Source organism: Sorex araneus, chromosome 2 (genome assembly GCF_027595985.1).
Source record: "Sorex araneus isolate mSorAra2 chromosome 2, mSorAra2.pri, whole genome shotgun sequence".
Taxonomy (NCBI): Eukaryota; Metazoa; Chordata; class Mammalia; order Eulipotyphla; family Soricidae; genus Sorex; species Sorex araneus.
Window position 1 is genome coordinate 359071169 of NC_073303.1, and position 23699 is coordinate 359094867.

Consider the following 23699-nt stretch of genomic DNA (forward strand, 5'->3'; position numbering starts at 1 on the left):
CGATGATAAAAAGAAAAACATTACCGTCATTTGAAAATTGAGCCCCAAAGAGAAAGAGCTCTAGATGACTTCCTTGTTTGTTTTGTTTTGCTTTTTGTTTTTGTACCGCACCTGACAATGCTCAGGGGTTACTCCTGGCTTTGGATTCAGAAATGACTCCTGGTGATGCTCAGGGGACCGTATGGGATGCCGGGAATCAAATCTGGGTCAGCTATAGGCAATACAAGTTCCTTCCCTGCTGTACTATCTCTCTACCCCTCTACTCTTGCCCATGCTACCCCCCCAACACACACACACACACACACACACACACACACACTGGCTTTCTGACATGCTTCTTCCCGTCAGCTTTCATTTACTGAGCACCTACTGAGTTGGGTGGGAGACACAGAGATAGGCTAGAGGATTCCCGCTGCCTTCAGCAGCTTCACTCTAACAGAAAAGGAAGATGTGTGGGCGAAAACAGCTTTCAACTTTCAGGGAAGATCAGATCATGTGACGTGGTCTGAGAGGACTTGAACATTCTAGGAACTCTGAGATATAAGTTCTTCCCTAATTCGGGTGATCAGCCAATTGATCTGGGCCTTGGAGTGGGGGTAAGAGGCACGTGGTGTGTGTGTGTGTGTGTGTGTGTGTGTGTGTGTGTGTGTGTGTGTCTCTACACACGTACACACTGCTTAGAGGGCCTGGGGTAGACAAAGGCAGCTTGATGAGGAGCCTGCGCAAGGCAAGGGGCTAAGAAGTGTTGAGGGAAGAGAGAGGCGCCAACCTTAAGTGGGGCAAAGGAAGTAACAGAAGACGCAGCTGGGAACAAGGGTGTGAGCTCGTGGCCGGGAGTCCGGAATGGCAACCTAGAGCTTGGGTTTCATTCCTTCTGCAATCTGGAGCTCTTTAGCATTCAGCAAATGTGTAATCATCTGTGCAATGCTAGCCCTGTGATGAATGCAGTGCAAGCCTACAAGGAAACCAATCCCGGCCCTTGCTCTCCCTCACCCACGATTCCCTAACAGAATCGCGTGCAGCGTCGTTTAGACTCAAAAAAGCAGAAACAATGCTGGACCAGAGACCCTGAATGGGGCCCGCTGGGGCTCCTTTCTGCTGAGTGACACAGGGCCCAAAACATCAGTGCCTGAGAGCTACCATCACTTGCTGACTCGCTCACCTTCCACAATTTAGGATCAGAGAGAGAGAGAGAGAGAGGGAGGGAGGGAAGGAGGGAAGGAGGGAGGGAGGGAGGGAGAGTCTCTTTTCATGGGCCCAGAGCTGGAGATTCCTTGAATGACCAGGATCTGATTGGAATGGCCAGTGGCTAGTGGGCTCTGTGGTCTGGATTCTCGCTTCCTTGTGCCTTGGGGTTCCGCCAGAGCCCAGAGGTCAGGGGGGAGGGAAGGTCCACACCTCAGGATTGAACAAATAATTAAAACAGCATCAGACAGGTCAGCAAAGGAAAACACTGATTTAATAGCGGAGGGAGATACAATGATTATGCAGGTCTCAAATTCTGCCAAAGAGCGAGAGGGGCTGTAAGTCACTAGTCAAAGGTGCCAAGGAGAGAGGGGGAGAAGTTTTGACAAAGAGGCATGGCCTCGGCTCTGAGGGGAAAGTCAAGATGCTTGGCCCGAGAAGGCACTTTCCCTAGACACACACACTTGGTTGGAAAAGCGGCCGCTGTTGCTCCTGTGGTGTAGAGAAGGGCGAGAGCTCAGGGAATGTCAGGCTCCTCTTCGATCAGAGCATGGGCCCAGGGACTAACGCCATGAAGGAACCAATTCTGAGAATCCCGGGGTGATCCTGCGCGGGCACCTTCGGGTCCTCGCTTGTCCACCGTGGGCAGCTCCGTCTGCTCAGCCTGGTCCTCCTTCCGGAGCGGCAGTCCACCCACTCTCCCCGTCCCCGGAAGCCCAGCTTCTTCCCTGGCAGCTGGCATCCCCCAGAGAGCAAAGGAGGACGCTGCCCTTCCCACAGAGCCTAGAATAGGCCCAGGGGACCTTCTGGCACCGCCCCGTGCTTGAAGCAGGTGACAAAGCCAGCTTGGACTCAAGGGCAGAGAGGAAGGCACCAGGAGATCCATGTCAGGAGACTTGAGTCACTGGGACCAAATGAGTCTGCAGGGGCTCTTCACGTCACTAGCAGCATCTCCCATGCTCAGAATCCAAGCAGGGACAGAGAGCTTCCTAGCAGGTGCCACCCTGGAGCATCCTCCACCCTCCCTCTACCTTTCAGAGAGCTGGCAAGAGGAGGTCACGTCTCAGGCCATCGCAATCATTTGACAGAACTGCACCAGATTCTAAACCCACGGGTCGACCAGCTTCCAGCGGGCTGCTGGTGGGGTGGGGTAGTCAGCTCACCGCCTCCCGCCTGCTCCTGAGTGGGGTCACCCCCCCAGCCTGCAGAGCTCCCGCTCATGCACCCCAGCTTCTAAATAGTTTGACAGAAACCTGGCTCTGGCCTAGCCCTGGGGGCCCCTTCTTCATCTGTCCTGCTGGGACACCTCTCTCTGCCCACCGCCTCTCTGTCCTGGCTCTGTCTCTGGGCTTTTGCTTCTCAGAATGACAGTAAGGTCCCTCTGTAGTGTTTGTGACATACTAGGGTATTCCACAGAAACAGAGACACCGGGAAATGCCGGGATGTGCCTCTGTGGGAAAGCAACTTGTTTCACAAGTGTGAGGCTCTGGGTTCGATCCCAGGCACCTCCCTCCACCGCCCTCTCCCACACACACACATTTTAAAGTGAAATAGGTATTCTTCCAAGCCTCAGTCATTTTTTAAAATTCAAACCAAAAGGTAAAGTGGACAGAACTTAAGCTGAGGGAAGGCGGAGAGCTAAGCCTACATGTGCGTTAGATCAAGGAAGCGTGTCCCTGGCCATCAGATCTGTGTGGGGAGAGAAACGAGACACGTGAGAGGAATTTAGAATTGACTCTACAGGTCATTACACAACCCCACTGGATGGTGTCAGCCCCCCGCTGCACTCCCTTTTCTAGATGCCCCCTCTCCCCCCACACCGAGAAATAAGCAGAAGCATCCACAGTGTTAAAAAGAAAAAAGAGGGGGGAGTACTCGGCCCCTTGCCCCCAGATGTGCTCACTCGGAACCATTCCCACTGTGTTCACAGAATTTTATTGGCATAGAAGAACTGCAGGAGCTCGGGGTGGTAGTGGCTCTGAAAGAAATTAGCAAAGGCACGGGTGAGGGGGGGCTCGCACCGGCCCCTGGACCATGCAGCGGAGGAGACAGATGCAGGTGTCGTCAGAGGCAGACACGCACGCGCTCTAGCAAGCCGGCTCCACAGTGGCGGGGCGCACACACCACAGCTGCCACTGTCAGTGCACTCTGGACAGAGGCCGCCAGTGTCGCCCCTTGTCATGGTCCTTATAAACGCCGCCGTGAGGGCTCAGTTACCATCCAAACAGAATTGGCTGATTATTTTATGGGAGGCAGCTCCCCAGGGTGGCATGGCGGGGGCTGGGGCAGGGGGGAAGCCCTGTGTGTCTCGAGACCTCCTCGCTCACTCACCAGCTGCCTGCTGAGTTTGGGGTTCCTCTGATCATCCTCAGTCTGGAAGCTCTGCTCCTTTTGCTTCAGATACGGGGAACAGGCTCGAAAAGTTGTCTTGCAAGCCTGTGGAACACCACGCTGTCATTAACACCGTGCACACGTACAGGCCTAACAGTATTCTGTTATACTCCTGAGCCAGAATAGCCATCCCGGGGCACGTGGCTAATCCACGCATGGCAGAGCACATGAAAGAAACTTCCAGAAAGCTTGAAAAATGCAGCCAAAGGGTCTAACCCTATGACAGAGGCTGTCTGTCATATCATGGCTTTCTAGTATTCCAGGGTCCGTATTGTACAGATTCCTAAAAGTAATCACCCAAGTGGATGGCGTGAGCCTTGGCTCCCGAAGGTCTTTAAACTCTCACTCAGCCCACGGCAGAGGAGACTGAGGCAGATTGATCCATGTCTGGAGCACACAGTTCTCTAAGGGTGAACTTAAGAAGCGCTCTGGGAAGGCAAGTACCATCTGTGCAGGCCCAGAGGCCACAGCTAGATGGACAGAGTGAGCTCACTCATCTGCGGGAGACACAGGAGGGGGAGTAGCATACACCCAAACGCAGCTAGCCACTGGCCTTCATTTCACAGAAAGTTCACCACAGACAGGGGCCGGCAGGATAGGGGGCCACTGGCTAACGGTGAAGTGTGATGCTGGGATGATTCATTTTCTGCCGTAAGAAAGCCCACCATGCTTTGTAACTTTCCACATGGTGATTCAATAAAAGAATAAATTTTAAAAAATAAATAAAATTTTAAAAAATTTAAAAAAATAAAGAAGTATGATACATAAAAAAAAAGAAAGCCCACCATTAGCAGTGTTGCAAACTCTGGCACCTAAATTCATAGAATAATTCACAGGGAGAAAAAATAACTAAATGGGACTGAGCCAAGATCCCCACTACAGTGCGTGCTGCTCCCTCCACCTACTAGTACTAGTCAGTACTAGTTCTCTGGTACTGACAGGGGCCGAGACTGAGTAGGTGGGACAGGAGCAAAGACTCTCTCGCTGGGTCCCAGGCCGTGGCTCAGTGGGAGAGCATCTGTGTCCCCTGTGGGAGTCTCTGGGTTCATCCCCAGCACCAGGAGAGGATGAAAATATAGAGAGAGAATCTTGTTCAGGGGCTGGAGCAATGATACAGTGTGGAGGGCATTTGCATGGCTTGCAGCCAACCTGGGTTTGATCTCTGGCACCCTGTGATGACAGAACCCAGCTGACCCGGGTTCGATTCCCAGCATCCCATATGGTCCCTCAGCCCACCCGGAGTGATCCCTGAGCTCAGAGCAAAGAGTAAGCCCTAAGCATCACTGCATGTGGCCTTTCCACATCCCAGGCACATCTCACACACACACACAAACATACACACACACAAATGACTTGTTCAGAAAGACAGGTTCCCCCTTGAAGAGTCACCTTTTGGAGTTCACAAACAGATCCCCCTCAAGGAGTTGCCTTTTGGGGTTCACAGACAGACCCCCTTTGGGGAGCCACCTTTTGGGGTTCACACAGAAGCCCTGGGGGGCTTCCACACACACACCAACCCATCTCTGCTCCCTCTTTGGTAGCCCAGAGCGCCCCCTGCATGTGGAGAAGACTCACCTTGGCGACCTGGGGGTTCCGGTCCTGCAGGTGGCTCAGGAGGGAGTCCTGAGTCTGCTTCACCTGGCTGGCGAAGAACTTCTTCCACTTGTGCCCTGCAAATGCGGCGAGTTGCCCAAACAGGACGAACGCGGAGTATCTCAAGCTGTCGTTCTCCTGTGGGTCCCGAGAACAGAAGAGAACACCCAGACACTGCTAAAAGGGCAGCTGCGGCCCAGACCAGCTCTCTCCTGCACGGCAGCATCCAGGGCCATCTGTGAGGCCCTGAGTCCGATCCCCAGTTCCACAGGGTCCCCAGTCCCCCAAAGTCTGATGAGCAACACACTTTTAGGCTAACACCACAGAGACAAGCAATGTCAATGGATCCCCACCCCCACCCCTTGCCTGCCCCTGAGTATTGCTGTATGTGGATCCCACAGGTACTGGGTCAATAGATAGTAGATCAGTTTTCCATGGGTGAGAGGGTGAGGAGAGAAAGAGAGGAAGAGGGGGTGAGAGAAGGTGAGGGAGAGAAAGAGGCAAAGGGGAGGAAAAGGGAGGAAAAAGGAGAGAAGGAGGGAGAGCAAAGGAGAGAAAGAGCAAATCAAGAGAGCAAAGAGGCCACCGTCCAAGAATCCTGTAGCTAATCCTATAGTCAACATAAGCTAACTGGTTAGCCTAGAAGGACGGTATCAGGGAATCTCCCTTTTTGGACTGAGCCGTGTACCAAGCACCCTTTGCTCAGCCTCCCCCGTTGCCTTATTCACTTATTGGCTGCAGAGTCACCTACTCCGTGCCCCTAACCTAGCAACGCAGTCAACCCTTCAGGGCTTTGGTTTCCTCATCCACAGAGGTACAGGACAGGGTTCTCGCGACGATCCCACAGATCCCCACGCCACGTGCCTAACCCTGCCCCTGACCACAGCAAGGCCTTGCTCAAGCCTCTACTGCTATGGTTGCATTTCTCAGAGAGCATCAGCTACACGCTGGTAGCTAACAGGGACAGTGGCTGGGGGTGGTCACAGCACAAGGTGTCTCATGGGCAGGCATCTGCTCCGCTATTACACGGACACTCTTTGAGGTCTGGTGATGGGACCCTATGGTTTTTGTTTTGTTTTGTTTTGCTTTTTGGGTCACACCTGACTATGCACAGGGGTTACTCTTGGATTTGCACTCAGGAATTACTCCTGGTGGTGCCTGAGGGACCATATGGGATGCTGGGAATCGAACCCAGGTCAGCCACGTGCAAGGCAAATGCCCTAACCACTGTGCTATCACTCCAGCCCCGGGACCCTATGCACATCTCACACACACACAAACATACACACACACACATGACTTGACTCCCAACACAGTACTCCTAAAGCTTGTGAAGAAATTATAAATGACCTTGTTCTGTGACCAACACACCCGAGGCTCACTTTTCTGATCCCACGGGGATGCCCATGACCCAGCCCCTCCCCGTGTTGTTTCACTCACATCATCTAACAAAGTCCGGGTCTGCAGAGTGATGTCGACGAAGAAGGAGCCCAGGCCCTTCCCCCGGATCTTGCCCAGGATGACGGTCAGCGTCTTCAGGCTCTCGTAGATGACTTCGAGACTCATGGGGTCATACAGTCCGTGCACCAGCAGGTCCAGAACAACTTTCTTATACTTCCTCACCTGCGGCCCGGGTTTTAAAAGCATTAGGAACACAAAGCTTGTTCTCTATGAGCTGAAAAGCAACTTCACAGCACGTGGTTTGACAGCCCAGGACTCAGGATAAGCTTTGAGGATCTGATAAGCTTCCAAATCTGATCCAACAAGGCTTATTAAAAGACAAATGGTTCCATTAGCCTAATCCGGGAGCCTGAGTCAGTATCAGGAGAGCAGAAAGAGCGATTTGGAACTCAGTTAGCAGGTGGAGGAGGCTGGATAAAGCTCTTCAAGGAGGCTCGTGGACCAGAATGATCGAGAGGTTGGGGCACACAACACAGCATTCGGGGGTGAGATGAAATGGGCACTGCTTGACAGATGTTCAAGGAAGGGGCGGAAGAAGCATCTTTCACTAAACAAACATAAGTGATTAGAAAATAAAATCCACAAGGAAAAGGAAGTCCAGCTGGATGTAACCTGCCTACACCACTATCTCCCAAGGCCGATAATACAAGGTGTAATGCCTGGTGCAACCCCCCCAGAGAGTCTTGGCCTTGTTCAAGACCCTCCCCTGAGCAGGGGAAGAACCAAGGATGCTCCCAGGCTAGAGAATGTACCAAACAGGGATGAGATTCCAACGGTGACTCTACATAATATCATCAGACCAGGTGGTGACATTCCTAGAGTCCTGGAAGAGGTCAGCTGCCGTGTAGTGAGAGGGCAGTGGCTAGGAAGCGAGGGTGGACAGTCAACAGATGGAAGGAACTGGATTCTTCCAGCACCCAAGCTTGGATGAGCACCCAGGCTCTAGAGGGGAGTGCGTGTTGATTGCATCTTCTTCGGACCCTGGCAGAGGACCCGCCCCAGCCACCGCTGGACCCCTGTGCCCCGACAATGACAAGGGAAGCCACGTGTGCTGCCCCAAGCTGCTGTGTCCAGGGAGCTCTGAAACACACCCCTGGCTGAGTCATCCATGAGCTCCCCCCCCCCCCCCAGTCCTGGGAGGCCAGGCACTGCCCTTCTTCCTACCTTGCCGGGGTTCTCAGAGGCCATGGTCCCCAGGCCCTTCATTGCCATGTGACGCTTTTTGGCACTGGGGTCTTGGGCCTTTTCTGCCAAGACGAAAAACACATTCTTCAGAGAGTCCCGCTTCTGGGTCTTGAGTTTCCGAGAGACCTGAACAAGAGTCAGCAATGCATCGGGGTGGAGAATTCACAGTCAACCCCGACCCCTCGCCCCGCCGAAAACCCCTGCACTACTTCTGATCAGTCTTATCCTTTCTTTTTATGCCTAAAGAATCCAATTTTTACAGTGTCTAAATAAAAACACGGAAATTACCACATAAGTAGCGGGGGGAGGAAGGAAGAAAGTGGAAGACTAGAAATGACATAAGAACATTGGTGGAAGAACTGGAGTGATAGCACAGCCTTGCACTCGGCCGACCCGGGTTTGATTCCCAGCATCCCATGTGGTCCCCTGAGCACCGCCAGAGTGGTTCCTGAGTACATGAGCCAGGAGTAATCCCTGTACATCGCCGGGTGTGACCCCCCCAAAAAAGAGCAAAAAACAAAATAATAATAAAATAAAAAATAAAAAGAACAGTGGTGGACGGTCTTGAACATTTTGGTGGTGTTAAAATCATAGTAATCTGGTACAACAACACACACAATTTATCACTAGTGTGACCATGTGACCTAAAATAAAACACAATTTAAAAAGGAGAAAAAATAAGATTTTTTTTTTAAAGAAATGCTTTTGTTTTATATGGGGAAGAGATTGATGGAGGAAGAGGGGAAAGTGAGTAAAGATGAGCAGGACTGGACTGGGGTTGGGCTTGGGGAATTTTAGAGATAAACATTGTAGGACAACTGCACTCGGGGATGGAGGAGAAAGGGGCCTTTCAGAGAGAGCTACGGATATTCACCCCCCTCAGCTCAGGCATGGGATTATTCCTCCCTTTCCTGAGAAGTTTCCTCCACCCCCTTCTTTCTCTAGCACTTCCCCATTGCTCTATTTTCATTTTCCAACTAGCACTGTAGCACTGTCGTCCCATTGTTCATCGATTTGCTCAAGCGGGCACCAGTAACGTCTCCATTGTGAGACTTGTTGTTACTGTTTTTGGCATATCAAATATGACACGGAGAGCTTGCCAGGCTCTTCCGTGCTGGTGAGATACTCTCAATAGCTTGCCAGGCTCTCCGAGAGGGACGGAGGAATCAAACCCGGGTCGGCTACGAGGAAGGCAAACACCCTATCTGCTGTGCTATCGCTCCAGTCCAACTAACGGCCTTAAAGACACATGTATCCAGAATGATCTCTCATGTGTGGGTAAAATGAAACATAGTGAAGGAGTAACAAATGCCCAGAGACAATTGAAGTGAAGAACATGAGAACTGGTCTTAACAGGAAGCTTGTCCCTGGGAAGGTGGGGATCCAAGAGGGAGAGGACAGGAGAGAACACAGCAAGAAAAGTGGAGAGACTGGTCACTCAGGAGGAGGAGGTCGTGCTAGAAGGGGGCGAAGTGTTATGTATGAAAGCCTGTCAGTGAGCACTGTACACCACCGTGTCTAAAATTTATCTTAAAAGTGCCTGTCATAGATGCAGGCTGGTGGGTGAAAGGGAAACTGGGGGTATTGGAGGGTAGTGGACACCGGTGAAGGGATTGGTGTTGGAACATTGTATCCTGAAACGCAGTCATGAATAACTATGCAATTCACAGTCACTGATTTAAAAATAAAAATTACCCTTGCCTCCTTTAATTCCCCACCCCTTTCTCGAACCTTTTGCAATTAGATTGATGTCTCTTACTCACCTCCACAAATCCACTCCACCCCAATATGGCCAATCCAAGGGTCTATCTTAGTATTCATCTTTCTCAGTGCCTCAGCAGCATATGACCCAGAAAGAGCATAGCACAAACACAGGTAACTCAGGGCCCTTGGAAGATGACCCACCTACACCCTGAGAATTCACATTAGGAAGAGAAACTCACAGACAATACAGGTTGGGACCCACTGTGTGTCTGAAATATTGTGATTGAAGAAGAACATTCTGAGTTATAGCAATTCTGAGTTATTGATAACCTCTGTAGGAAGCATTTTCTACACAACCCAAGGCATGGCACTACAGGCCCAAGTCAGGATCCAATGACACAAGACCTAGATAGGAGGCAAGATAAAGCCACCTGCCCATCACCCGTGGTGGCCAGTCCATCCTAAATACCAGGTCTATTCAGAATCCTAGGTCTGCCCCATTATTCTTAGTCATTGTAACTCATTCTATGTTTTTATTAAGTAAGAGCAGGTTCTGTTCTCATGCAAATATCTTTTGCCATCCTATTCATATTTAATATTCTATCCATATTTAAGGAACTTCCATAAATCTCATTTCAGAAGGGAGCAAAAGCAAGACAACTACATGAGCTACATGTGGCCGATGGGAAGGAGTGTCTGTTGGTAAATGTTGTGTCAGACCTTGGAAAAGAAAGACATCACAGACGTCCTTTGCTTCTCGGGCTGGGAGTTGGGGGTGGGAAGAGGATGGTCTGAGATTGTCTGTGCTTGGTCCATGGAGCTGAAAAAATAAAATCATCACATGAGCCACATACATGCTTAGAAGCAACAAACATTGTGTTGAACACACATTATATTTACCAAACATTGTTATAGAAAAGCAGAAGGACTAGGTGTTATAATCTAAAGAAGCAATATCCCCCAGTCCTATCTTCAGGAATATGTCAACTGGAGCCAGAGAGATATTACAGAGGGTGGGGCACTTGACTTGCATGCAGCTGACCCAGGTTTAATCCCCAGTACCACGTATGATCTCTCCAGCACCACCAGTAGTGATCCCTGAGCAGAGTCAGGGGTAATCCTTGAGCACCACCAGGTATGGCCCCAAAACAAGACAGAATGAGCGAAAGAACAAAAGGCCGGGGTATGGTGCCACCAGCAGGTCAACCTGTGCCTGCAGGGCAAGTGCATCAGCAGCCTGATGGTGACTTCAGGCTTCCTGATATCCCAAAATTGATGCCTTGCCTTTGGTCAGACCCCAACAACTTGGGACCAAGTTTACCAAGAAATTAAACGTCCAAAAGTTAGGTTTGTGAAAGCCACGCCCACAAACCACCTCCAGCTCAGCTATTCAAGCTCATTTATGGGTCTTATTTCAGAGACCCATAAATCAATCTTAAAAGAGATCAAAGGCTGCATCAATCTCAGACTCGCACATGACTGAACAGATGGGGGATAAATCAAAGCTGGGAGGGTCATCCTGGAGCCCACCCAAGCAGAACCCCTGGCAGCTGTCTGCTTCCACAATCCAATATCGTCACCATATCCACGACCTGACTCCACGGTCTCAGGACAAAGCTCAGCAAGATATAATCTGCTGAAAATTTAGGTGTGCGGGTTTTATGACTAAAATCTCCAGGCTTTCTCAGTGTTGGGATGGACTAACTCTCCCTAACTTCCCAGTACTCCTGGAAGCACTGGCAGTCACCCTACAAACCAACTCCAGCGCCACCTAGTAAGCTCTACTACCCACCTTGCTTCAGAGACTCATAAATAAATCTCAAAAGAGATCAAAAGCTGCAGTTAATCCCGGACCTGTCCATGGCTGAACAGAGTGGGGTAAATCAGAGGGGGTTGGGTCACATGGTGCCCGTCCAAGCAGAGTCCCCAGCAGTCACTTGCTCCCACAATTCAAATCACCACCACACCCTTGGCCTGACTCCACGTCTCAGGATGGACCTTGCCAAGATAATCTGCTGAAAATTCTAGTTATGTGGGTTTTGTGACTGAAATCTTCAGGCTTTCTCAGGGTCAGGATAGACTACCACCTTATACTTCCAGAAGCCTCAGCAGTCACATCTACACCCCAAATCTGCCACCAAGTTAAAAAGCTACTCCAGTCTTACCATCCTGATAAAAATACTAAATGCCCTGAACAAACACCATGATCTCTTAGTACTTGCATTGCAAACCATAATGCACAAAAGGAAGAGGAGAGAGAGAGTAAGAAGTAAAGTTCCTCCCTTAGAGGGAGGCTGGGGGTGGGGGTGGTGTGTTGGGGGATGGTGAGAGGGAAACGGGACATAGGTGGTGGGAAATGTACACTGGTGGAGGGATGGGTGCTGGATCATTGAATGACTGCAACCTGACCACGAACAGCTCTGTAACTGTGTATCTCATGGATATTCAATTAAAAAAATTATTTTAAAAAGAACAAAAGGAAGGAAGGAAAGATTATTTTGGGTTGATTTTGTAGCATGCTACTCTGTTATATTGGTTAATTATTTATAAAAATTTTGTATTGTGGGGTCTTTTGTTTTGTTTTGTTTTGGGATCACATCTGGTGTGTTCAGGGCTTACTCCAGCAGTGCACTCAGAACATTCCTGAGGAAGTTCGGGAGACCACATGTGGTTCCTGAGTCAGCCATGTGCAAGGCAAGTGCCCTGCCCTGCACTAGCTCTCCAACCCCACATGTGGCACCTTCAGGGTCTGCATTGTATATTACCATGCCATCTTCAAAAAGTGATATTTAACTTCTTCTCCAATTCATCTGCCTTTGCTTTCTTTTTCTGTCCTAATTGCTAGAACCCTTGAACTTTGACTAAAGAACTGAGGGAGGGAGGGGTGGGGAGGGGCGGGATAAAGCCGACTAGATGTGACACAGGTCAGAGGTCTTGGTCCTTTGGTGGTAGCAGAGGTGTAGTGACCTTGTATACACAGATATTAAACTATTGTGATCATGTCACCTCAATCACAATAAAGAATATTTTATTTTTATTTGGTTTGGAGACCACTCTGGATGATGCTGGGGAGCTACTCCAAGCTCAGTGCTCAGGGGGTTTTCCTGGAAGTGCTCCAAGGACTGTGTAGTGCCAGGGATCAAGCCTCTCCCCAGCAGATATTAGTTGATGATTTTTGAGGGGATGGTTTCTGCAATCAACCCAAATTTTATGCATGCAATGTGCTTTGTCTCTGGGCAACATCCCCAGGGAAGGAGTGAGGGAAAGGGGAGGGGAAAGAAGAAGGAAGGGGGAAGAGAAGGGAAGGATGAAGGGAAGGGAAGGGAAGGGAAGGGAAGGGAAGGGAAGGGAAGGGAAGGGAAGGGAAGGGAAGGGAGGGGAGGGGAGGGGAAGGGAAGGGAAGGGAAGGGAAGGGAAGGGAAGGGAAGGGAAGGGAAGGGAAGGGAAGGGAAGGGAAGGGAAGGGAAGGGAAGGGAAGGGAAGGGAAGGGAAGGGAAGGGAAGGGAAGGGAAGGGAAGGGAAGGGAAGGGGGAAGATGGGAAGGAGGGGAGAGATGGGAAGGGGAGGGGAGGGGAGGGGAGGGAAGGGAAGGGGAGAAATGGGAAGGGGAGGGAAGGGGAGGGGAGGGGAGGGGAGGGGAGGGGAGGGGAGGGGAGGGGAGGGGAGGGGAGGCTCCAGATAACTCAAGTGGAACCCCAGTGTGGGTTCAAAGATGACCTATCCTACAGACTTGTTGTGTCATGGTGAATAGAAGAGGTCACCCCCATATGTGTCACTTTGGCATGTGGACTATTTGAGCACAAGGCAGTTAGGGCCTGACAGACTCTGGAAGGCTTTTCTCTACCTCTCCCATAACTGACGAGGGAGCTAAAGGACAGTCCTTTCCAGCCAGCCGCCAGAGTAGTGCAGTGTGATAGATTAGTGGCTCTAAGTCCTATGTCCCATTGTTTCTACATGACAAACATCAGCTTGGGTTCAATCTCCGGCAACACACAATCCTCTGAGCACCATCCACACAGCCCTTGGAGGGCCCCAGGCACCACCAAGGTGGTCCAAGTATCTCTGGCACTACAGGTCCCGAAGACCCCTCAAACTGAACCTCAAATCGACCAGGCCAAGGTCATCATCAGCAGTAGTCCCGGCCTCCTAAGCACTGCTTGGGTGACACCCTGCACCCGCCACTAAAATGCACACGTCTTCCATCCTGTAAATATATTGGCACTTCCCCTTTCCAAAGAATAAAGTAATATGCTCAGATACAGTATTGCAAAGAAATCACGCGTGTCTATTATAAACAGGCAACAGTAGAAGAACTACTTGGCCTATCTGTACATGCTAAAGTATAGAGATTTTAGCATGCACAGATATCCTGTTGCCTGAAAAGTGCAAGGCTTTTGCACACAAACCCGTTGCAGGGAAATCTGTAGGGATCTCTCAGATCCTGCACGCACAGAACAGGGAAGAATACTCCAGAAAGTTTCACACTATTGCCTCTGGGGTAAAAAGCTGAGCCAAGGAGGCAGAAGGAGACTCACTCACTTTATATACATACATATATATATGTATATATATATAATGCTGTATATGTATATATATGCTGTTTGCCTATATTACGCAGTTTGTCCTTTTTACCGCACGCAAATATCATTGACAATATTTATCAGTGCCGTTCAGGGGGCTTCCAAGCAGACCCTCCCTGCAGGAGCAGCTTACCAGGCTTCAGCACACCCCCTGGAACATCTTGTTGAAGAGGCAGATTTTAATCTGGTGGGCCTGAGGCTTCCGCATCAGCCTCACTCGCCCACTCCCGGGGCCACCAAGCTCCTGGGGCAAGGGCCAGGCTAGGAAGGGCTGGGCTGGCTTTGAGGTGGAGCGTGAAAGGAGTCCAAAGGCAGTGGCTAGAAGGCCGTCCCCAACACCCCATGGGGCCTGCAGGAGCTTTAAGGAGCTTATCAGACAGGTTAAAGACCCACAGAATTTGCTGGAATTTGCTGTCCTTAGTACAGAGTCCCTGGTAGTGGTCAGAGTCAAGCAGGGGAGCAGAGATAGGTGAGAACAGGACATAATTGAGGTCAAGTGCCAAGGACTTCCATTGCTAAGGAATTTAGTTTTTACTATATTTTGTAGATAAGAGTGAGACATTGACCTTTTCTTAATTGAGCCACTTACCACACAGTGAGCTACTCAACAACGCGGTGCAGCCACCCACACTGTCGTCACTCTTGGCACACGAAGAAGTGGCTCCCCGTTCTGCCCTCCCCCGGCCCTTGGTAATCATTAATCTCCTAGTTTCTACCATGTCTTCAACTTTGGAAAGTTCTTATATGCCGAGTCATCCACTGCTCTGGACTTCCATGTTTGGCTTCTCTGACCTGGTTTTAGAGATTCATCCACGTTGTAGCAAGTGTATATTAGTGCCCCATCCCTTTGGGCAGGGGGTTGGTAGAATGATGTTCTGTGGTGAGGATAACCACGACTGACTGGCCCATTGACAGACCCCGTAACAGAATTGCTGAGCCCTGTGGTAACACTCTGCAAAGCTTCGGAAACACTGCCTAACTATTCCCCACCATGCTAGACTGTTTTCCATTCTCAGGAGCACTAGGTCAGGGTTCCAGTTTCTCCATATCAGCAGTTGCTATCTTCTGGTATTCTAATATTATTATATCCATTTCCAGTAGATATGAAATCATAGGCTATATATGTCTGATTCCCCAGTGGCTAATAGAATCCTCCTGTGTGCTTATATTGGCGATCTGTCTATCTTCTCTAGAGAAATTTCTACTCCGCTCCTTTGCCCATTTTTAATTGGGTTAATAATCTTTTTGTGTTTTTGTTTGTTTTGGGGGGTGTCAAGAATCCTGGATTCCTCCTAGTGACCCTCAGCTAATTTGGCCTGTGGTTCAATGCCAGGGCCTGAAGCTGTGGTGGTGGTCAGATCGGGTGGTTCCTAGGGTTACCTGGGCCAGCCTCCGAAGATGCACCTGCAAATATTCAGGAGATCGCATGATACCAGGATGGAACTGAGATCAGCCACATGCAAATCATGTGTTTTAACCCTGTATACACTCTCTCTCTCTCTCTCTCTCTCTCTCTCTCTCTCTCTCTCTCTCTCTCTCTCTCTCTCTTTCTCTCGCTCTCTCTTTAGATGATAGAGTTCTTCATATTTTCTGGGTACTAGACAGTATCTGACATATAATGCAGCAATATTTCTTCATCCTGTAGATTGTCTCTTAACCGTCTAGATCACGTCCTTTAATATGAAAGAGGTTTTTTGTTTTTGTTTTTGGTTTTGGTTTTTGGGTCACACCCGGCGATGCACAGGGGTTACTCCTGGCTCTGCACTCAGGAATTACCCCTGGTGGTGCTCAGGGGACCATATGGGATGCTGGGAATCGAACCCGGGTCGGCCGCATGCAAGGCAAACGCCCTACCCGCTGTGCTATTGCTCCAGGCCCTGTTGGTTGGTTTTTATCACATCCAGCAGTGCTAAGGGCTTATTCCTGGCTTCATGCTCGGGTATCACTCCTGGGAGGTCAGAGGGACCCTCTGTGGTGCTGGGGATCGAACCTGGGTCAGCGGCATGAACGGCAAGCACCCTTCCCCTGTACTATATGCAACAATTTTTAGTGCTGACAGTCTCCTCTTTCTTGCTTGCTGCTGCTGCCTGCGCTTCTTCGTATTGTCTAAGAGTCCCTTCGCCAAATCCAAAGTCACAGACCGCCCCCCAAGGGGGCCTCAGCCTCCTCCTAGAGCATCATGAGTCTATCCAGGCAGAGCAAAGTCACACTTGAAGTGTGTTTCCATGGGGGAAGGAACCCTGCCTGCTGCCTGCCTCTTTTTGCTGAGTTTTGTCAGGCGAGATTAGCAGTGCAGCTGAGGGCTCAAGCCCACGGGATAGTTTGCCCAGGAGAGAAGCACGGCTTCTTACGAGCGCAGTTAGAAACCAGGATTTGCGTGACTGGAGCGATAGCACAGCAGGTAGGGCTTTGCCTTGCACTCGGTCGACCCGGGTTCGATTCCCAGCATCCCATATGGTCCCCCAGCACCACCAGGAGTAATTCCTGAGTGCAGAGCCAGGAGTGCAATGCCTGTGCAATGCCGGGTGTCACCCAAAAAAGCGAAACCAGGGATTCGGGAGCAAGCAGGGAGCAGCCACAAGAATCGCCATGGGGTTCACTTGCAGGGCTCCCCTCATCTAGAGAAACCTCCTGCTCACAGGTGCAAAAGTGCAAAGGGTGACGGGCGTTGAATCGCCCGGAGCCTTGTTCTCTGCGTGCCTGGGTTCCTGCTCCCACGGCCCTCTGCCCTGGCTATGTCTCCAGCCCCGCAGCCCTTTGGCTCCGCGCCTCCGGAAGTGGGGCGTGGCCAAGCCTTGTTTGACACATGCAGGCGTGCACACCTCTGGCACCCCTGTATCCCTGCTGAGCACCAGGAGAGTGCCAGGGGCCGAGGAGCAGCAGAATAATCCGTGAGCAGGGACAGTGGTTGTGTCCCCGTGGGGGCCGGGATTGCCAGTGTCGGCACATGTGACTTTACCATCCAAACCACACGAAACTCTGGGAACCCAAGGGATAGGACAGTGGACTGATGCTTGCCTTGCATGTGCCTGGCCTGTGCTCAATCCCTGGCACCCCGTGGGGTCCCAGAGCCCCCCAAGAGTGATCCCTGAGCCCAGGAGTCAGCCTGTATCACAAGCACTGGCTAGTTCGTGGTGGCTGAGGCGGGCTGGGCACTCCCACACTTACACAGCCCCTCACTGTGCGCTGTCCCACGCTGTCAGGTAAGGGCTCACCGTGTAAGTACTTCAGCCCCTCCCCTTCAGTCCCCTCCACCCCGAGACTCTCAGATGGCCCATCTGATCCATCCCACACCACGGATGTGCGGCTAGGGTTAATCCAACATCACTGGTGGTAAGAAACCGTCACCGACCCTGGCCCGCAGCGCCCACCTTAGCTTTACTAAGTGGGTATCTGCACTCCCGTGGCCCTGGTGACACTCCGGAAAGCCCGGGAGGAGCCCAGTGAAGCGAGGTCGGGTGATGCCTTCAGGCTGGGTGATGCCTCTGGAGCGGGCAGCGGTCCCTTACCTGCGGCTGGCCGGGCGGTGGCAGGTGCAAAGTGGGGCTGGTGGGGCGGGTCCTGGCAACTCGCAGGGCTGGGGTCGCTGGCCTGGCCCCCTGGGGGGATGACTCCGCTCGGTGTCGCCAGCCCCTGTTCCTAAGTAGGAAAAGCAGAATGAGTTAGGTGAAGCAGGGCCGGTCCAGGAGCACCAAATGTTGGAAAGTGAGCATCCTCATCTGGGCGTGGGGCGAGGGAAACGCCAAGCTCAGGTAGATTTGGGGTGGGGGGCGGGGCTCGGGAGCACCAAGTCTGTGAGCAAGATCACTAGTGCCCTTCTCCTGCCCCGACTCGGCAGAGATGTTTTCCTCCTCCACTTGCTGGCCTCGATCCCTTTCTCTTCCCCCACCCAGAGCCCCACCCCCACTTTCTTTTTCTCTTTAATTTCTTTTTATTGAATCACCGTGAGATACAGTTATGAGACTTTCATGTTTGAGTTTCAGTCATACAATGATGGAACACCCATCCCTCCACCAGAGCACATTCTCCACCACCAGTGTCCCCAGTATCCCCCCCCACCTCTCCCCCTGCCTCTATGGCAGGCAATTTACCTTCTCTCTCTACTTTTGGGCATTATGTTTTGCAATACAGATACCAAGAAGCCATCATGCTTGGTCCTTTATCTACTCTCAGCACACATCTCCCATCCCGAGTGATCCCTCCAACCATCATTGACTTAGTGCTCCCTTCTTTATTCCAGCTGCCTTCTCCCCCAGCTCACGAGGCAGGTTTCCAACTATGCAGCAATATTCCTGGCCCTTGTGTCTACTGTCTTTGGGGTGTTAGTCTCATGTTATCTTATATTTCACATATGAATACACTTATTGGGTACCTGAGGGATAGGACAGTGGGCAGTGGTTCACTCTGTCCCTCTCTTTCTGACTGTCCCTCTCTTTCTGACTCATTTTACTTAGCATGATACTCTCCATGTCCATTCACTTATAAGCAAATTTCATGACTTCATCTTTCCTAAGAGCTGCACAGTATTCCAATGTGTAGGTGTACCAAAGTTTTTTTAACCAGTTGTCTGTTCTCGGGCACTCAGGTTGTTTCCAGATTCTGGCTATTGTGAACAGTGCTGCAATAAACATACAGGTGCAGATGTCATTTCTATTGTCCTTATTTGCTCCCTCGTCACCCCAATTTCTAATAATAATTTTATTATTATTATTATTATTATTATTATTGGGCTGGAGCTATAGCACAGCGAGTAGGGAGTTTGCCTTGCAAGCGGCTGACCCGGGTTCCATTCCTCCGCCGCTCTCTGAGAGCCCAGCAAGCTACCAGGAGTATCATGCCCGCGCGGCAGAGCCTGGCAAGCTACCCATGGCGTATTCTATATGCCAAAAACAGTAGCAAGTCTCACAATGGCGGCGTTACTGGTGCCCGCTCGAGCAAATCGATGAGCAACGGGATGACAGTTATTATTATTATTATTACTACTACTACTACTACTACAGTTCTGGGCGGCTCAGCGCAGCCGCCTTCCCCGTGCGGCCGCTAGATGGCGGCATCGCTCAGTGGACCGGTGCCCGCCGCAGCTGCGCGCGCTCCCAGGATCCTGCTAGAGCCGCATTCAGTCCGCTGGGACATTCTGTCCCGGGCCAAGCAGCCTCATTGTGACTGATTGGTGCCCTGATAGCGAGCGCTTAACCGTTGGTGCCCCTTCCTGCTCAGCGGACGCCGTAGGTCCTGTAAGGACAGACTGACACTCTCAGCATTGGAGAAGGGTTGCGGGTGGGCCGGGGAGAGAGCAAAGAGAGGCGATGGGTGAGGCACTGCCTGCCCGGGGCCCCGCGGCCAGGCTGGTCCCCTGCACACACAGCACCGCCGGGAGTCCATTCCCGAGCATAGAGCCGGGGGTGAGCCCTGGGCACAGGGAGTATGCAAACCCCTCCCCCCAATAAATATTTTTTTAATAAAATAAAAGATTTATTGGTCAAAATAAGATAGAACCCTGGCTGGAAGCTTGACACAATTGTGAAGGGGCAAAGGCCAGTTAGGATAGAGGTTGGACCAGTATGACAATAATAGTTAGAAACGGTCACTCTGGGGAAGAGCTGAGTGTTGAAAGTAGGCACATATATATGTGTATATATATATATATATGTATATATGCATATATACATATATATATACTGTGGTAATTTTTTTTTGGCTTTTTGGGTCACACCCGGCGATGCACAGGGGTTCCTCCTGGCTCTACTACACTCAGGAATTACTCCTGGCGGTGCTCGGGGGACCATGTGGGATGCTGGGAATTAAACCCGGATCGGCCATGTGCAAGGCAAACGCCCTACCCACTGTACTATCACTCCAGCCCTCATATATATCCTGTGTTACAAACTATAATGCCCAAAATGAAAGGGGAGTGGGGGGGCAGAGAGAAAGAGAGAAAGTATCTGCTATAGAGGCAGGTGGAGGGGGGCGGGATGGAAACTGGGGACATTGGTGGTGGGAGATGTACACTGATAAAGGGACAGGTGATGGGCCATTATATGGCTGAAACCCAATCATGAACAGCATTGTAACTATATATCTCACTGTGATTCAATTTTTAAAAATTTAAAATAAACAGTAACAACAAACAGAAACCTGGTTATAACCAGGTTTAATCATTTGCAGGATTTGGCGCCTTCCATCTCTATTTTCCGCCCCCCCCCCGTTCTTATTTCCTCCTTGGATTTTTCTCTCCACACAGATTAATTCATTGTTTATTGTCTGCCCCTGTCGGGTATTAGGTATCATGGGAAGTATGACCTACAAGGGGAGGGAAAAAAGACACGCTTTTCAAGAGCTAGAACCTCATTGTTAGAGAAGTCGATCATGTAACTGAGTATTTCTATAAGCCAGGTACTGGGCAAACATTCTACAGACTATCTTTGCTGGTGTGTGTGGTGTGCGAGATAAGAACCAGGTCTTGTGCATGCAAGTCATGAACTTCCACCTTGACTATTTGCTTTGAGCCTAACAACATACCGGAGCCCTCCTGTTAGCGTCCCCATCTTAAGGTTGGGGAAACTGAGGGACGGGGATGACTTTGCCAAAGGACATGCCACTCCTTAGTGGCAGAGCTAGAATGTCATTCCAGGCAGGCTCCTATCTGAGCTGAGGCTCTCGGGCGTAGAACTACCCCGTGAGCAAGTTTGGGGCATCCAGTTTAGGAGCATGTGAACCAAGTCAGACCCACGAGCGGAAGGATTAAAACAGAGGTTCCGTTATATGCCTGAACTAACCATGAACAACTTTGTCATCCCCAGTGACTAAATAAAATTGGGGTGTGTGTGGTGGGGGAGGAGGTTCCTGAGAAAAATACCAATGAGGCTAAAACAAAACCCTCCTCTCTTGCCTGGACGGCAAGGACACGGCCGTGACCTCTGGGGCTGCAGTTTCCACCGAGCTGGGAGGAAAGGCTGCACGGCAGAGCACCGCGGCTCTGTGGGAGAGGAAATTGAGAAGTCTTCCTGCAAAGGGAAGGCAATAAATAGCCGAGACCACACAGCAAGGTCAAGCAAAGGCATTTTGGTTTTCTTGCGAGCTTCCGAAAACAAGAGTGGAGATTGGGCATGCTTGAAAGCAATTGCAGCAGTGACCTCAGAGCTGGTGGCACAGGTATTGGAAAGCGGGCTGGACGGGGGGGGGGGGGGCACCGGGGAAGGGATGGGCTCTGGGGCAGAGGAAGAGGGAGACAGTCTCATTGATGGGGTACAGCAACAGGAAGAGGAAAAGGCAGAGCAAGTTCAGTTCTTCCAAAAGAGCCTTAAAGCCAGAGGAAGGGAGGCTGGAGCGATAGCACAGCGGGTAGGGCGTTTGCGGCAACACGGGTTCAATTCCCAGCATCCCATATGGTCCCCGAGCACTGTCAGGAGTAATTCCTGAGTGCAGAGCCAGGAGTAACCCCTGTGCATCACTGGGTGTGACCCAAAAAGCAAAAGCAAAAAAAAAAAAACAGAGGAAAGGGCTGAAATTAAGGTACTACTTGCCTTGGCCCTGGCCCAACTGGTTGGATCCCCCGGCACCGCAGATGGTCCCCCGAGCACCGCCAAGAAGGCTCCTTTGAGCACAGAGCCAGGAGTAAGTCCTGAGCACAGCAGGGTATCCTCCCCAAACCAAGCCAAGGAAGCAGGGAGAGGGTAGGGCGCTCTGCCTGGAATAGGAATGAGACGGGAGGGACAGGGTTTGTTCCAGGTTTGAATCCAGGCCCAGCTCACACAGCACCCCCAGCCCCAGCGCCAGGGGAGGCAGGAGAGGGCGCTGTCAGCCACGGACTCGGGCGTCTCTGCCCAATCCTACGGGGAACGCGCAGCCAAAGAGCAACCCGCGCGCGCGCGCGCGCGCGCGCGCGTGTGGAACAGACTCGGTCACACAGCCACCAGCCCTTTGACTCGACAGCGTTTTAAGGAAATTGTAAATTTCCTTGTCAAAGGAGATTTCCTTAGGGCAAAATGAAAGCGCTGACCAGAATGGAACGTTTGGCTGAAAGCCACAAAGAAAACCATGGACAGCACCAGAATGGGTCCTCAGAGCCTTTGGTGTCTGCCACGGGCCTGGGCACGACAAATGGCCTCAGACCCCAGGCAGAAAACTGGGATGCGTCCAGAGCCTCACATGTTGCCCAAGAGAACTTAGACTTTGCGGGGGTGGCCTTGAGTCTCGGCACAGTTCTGGGAACCGTTTCTTTGATCGTCGGATGCCAATGCACGGATGTACAGATAGCATAATGTTCTTCACATATCACACTTAAATTTGGAGCGGAGTGGGTGGGGTGGGGGGTGTCATACCCAGGGACATGCACTCGGCCCTTTGAGCTACTCCCGCAGTAGCTGCTGAACGGTTTCCTTCTGCTAATACTTCCAATAATACTCCTTCTTGTCCGATGGGCAGGGCAACTGAGGCCCAGCAGAAACCAGGAGGGCGACGATTTCCTCTCGTCTGACTGACACTGCTGCATCCGTCCACGGTTCACTCTCCCTGTCGGCCAAACACAGCCGTGCATCCAAGAGAGTTTCCTCCAGGGTCCGCGTTTTCAGGAGAACGTCCGTATGTGCCTGTGATGATTTCAGCAGGAAACTTCTCCAAATAGGAGAGTTTTAGCGTTTCCTCCCTCTGCAGGCCGCACCAAATCCTCTCCTGATTTTTCACTTCCTGAAAGCAATTTAAGTGGCTGCCCTCTCATCTGTGAGTTGGGAATGCAGACATCCCTTTCACTCATTCATCAGCTGTTTGCTGAGATCTTTTTGTTGGTGTCGTCATTTTCTTGATATTTATTGATTATTAATTAAAAGAAGGAATTGGGGCAGGGGGTTACAAATATACTAAGCCATTTGTATCAAAGTGAGTTTTTTTCCCCAATTCTACTTATTTTCCATTTTATAACCATTATTGTGCTTTTAAAAGACCTAAAACAGTCTTTCTCGAGTATGTCTTAGCAATTTATAAAACATACCACTAGCTCGTTTGAGAAATCTTTCAACCACTTTTTTTTTTTTTTTTTAAGACACACTAGTAACTGGGCTGGAGCGATAGCACAGCAGGTAGGGCGTTTGCCTTGCACGCGGCCAACCCGGGATAGATTCCCAGCATCCCATACGGTCCCTCGAGCACCACCAGGAGTAATTCCTGAGTGCAGAGCCAGGAATAACCCCAGAGCATCGCTGGATGTGACCCAAAAAGAAAAAAAAAAAGGCACACTAACAAAATTCCACAGGCTTGAATTTCATTAAAAAATAAAAAGACTCTATAGTAAATATTTTTCTCACTGAATCTGATTTTTAACTCATTTGTCTGAGATATCATGAGAAGACTTTTACAATTACTACAAACACTGGTGGGGGAATTAGTGTAGAACTTTGCAATTGTAAAAGAAACTATGAGACCGCAATAAAAGAAAGTAGGCGGGGAAAGCAATTATGGACTCACCACACCTTTTGAGATTAATAATCCAGTGGGAAGAATCCTTCCCAGAGCCATGTTCTCAGAACCTCCTTTCTGGGGTCAGAGAGACAGTGCAGGACGTGGCACTGGCCTCGCAAGCAACTGACCCCAGTTTAATCCCCAGCA

General features: G+C 50.7%; 1 protein-coding gene across 3 annotated transcripts; it reads right to left on the reverse strand.

The window, feature by feature from the left end:
• Positions 1 to 1439: 1439 nt before the first annotated feature.
• Positions 1440 to 21817, reverse strand: MRO (maestro). Of its 3 annotated transcripts, none has more exons than XM_055129029.1 (8): positions 21623 to 21817; positions 17609 to 17738; positions 10240 to 10339; positions 7795 to 7941; positions 6610 to 6792; positions 5152 to 5307; positions 3517 to 3621; positions 1440 to 3163 (listed from the first exon to the last, which is right to left on the reverse strand). In XM_055129029.1, the coding sequence occupies exons 3-8, from the start codon at positions 10333 to 10335 to the stop codon at positions 3110 to 3112; spliced, it is 741 nt and encodes a 246-aa protein (XP_054985004.1). In that variant the 5' UTR covers positions 10336 to 10339; positions 17609 to 17738; positions 21623 to 21817; the 3' UTR covers positions 1440 to 3109. The 3 variants fall into 3 exon arrangements, with proteins under 3 accessions (XP_054985004.1, XP_004616191.2, XP_054985003.1); XM_004616134.2 differs by lacking the exon at positions 21623 to 21817 and having other exon boundaries at positions 1440 to 2874; positions 3089 to 3163; positions 17609 to 17734; XM_055129028.1 differs by lacking the exon at positions 21623 to 21817 and having other exon boundaries at positions 1440 to 2874; positions 17609 to 17734.
• Positions 21818 to 23699: the final 1882 nt, after the last annotated feature.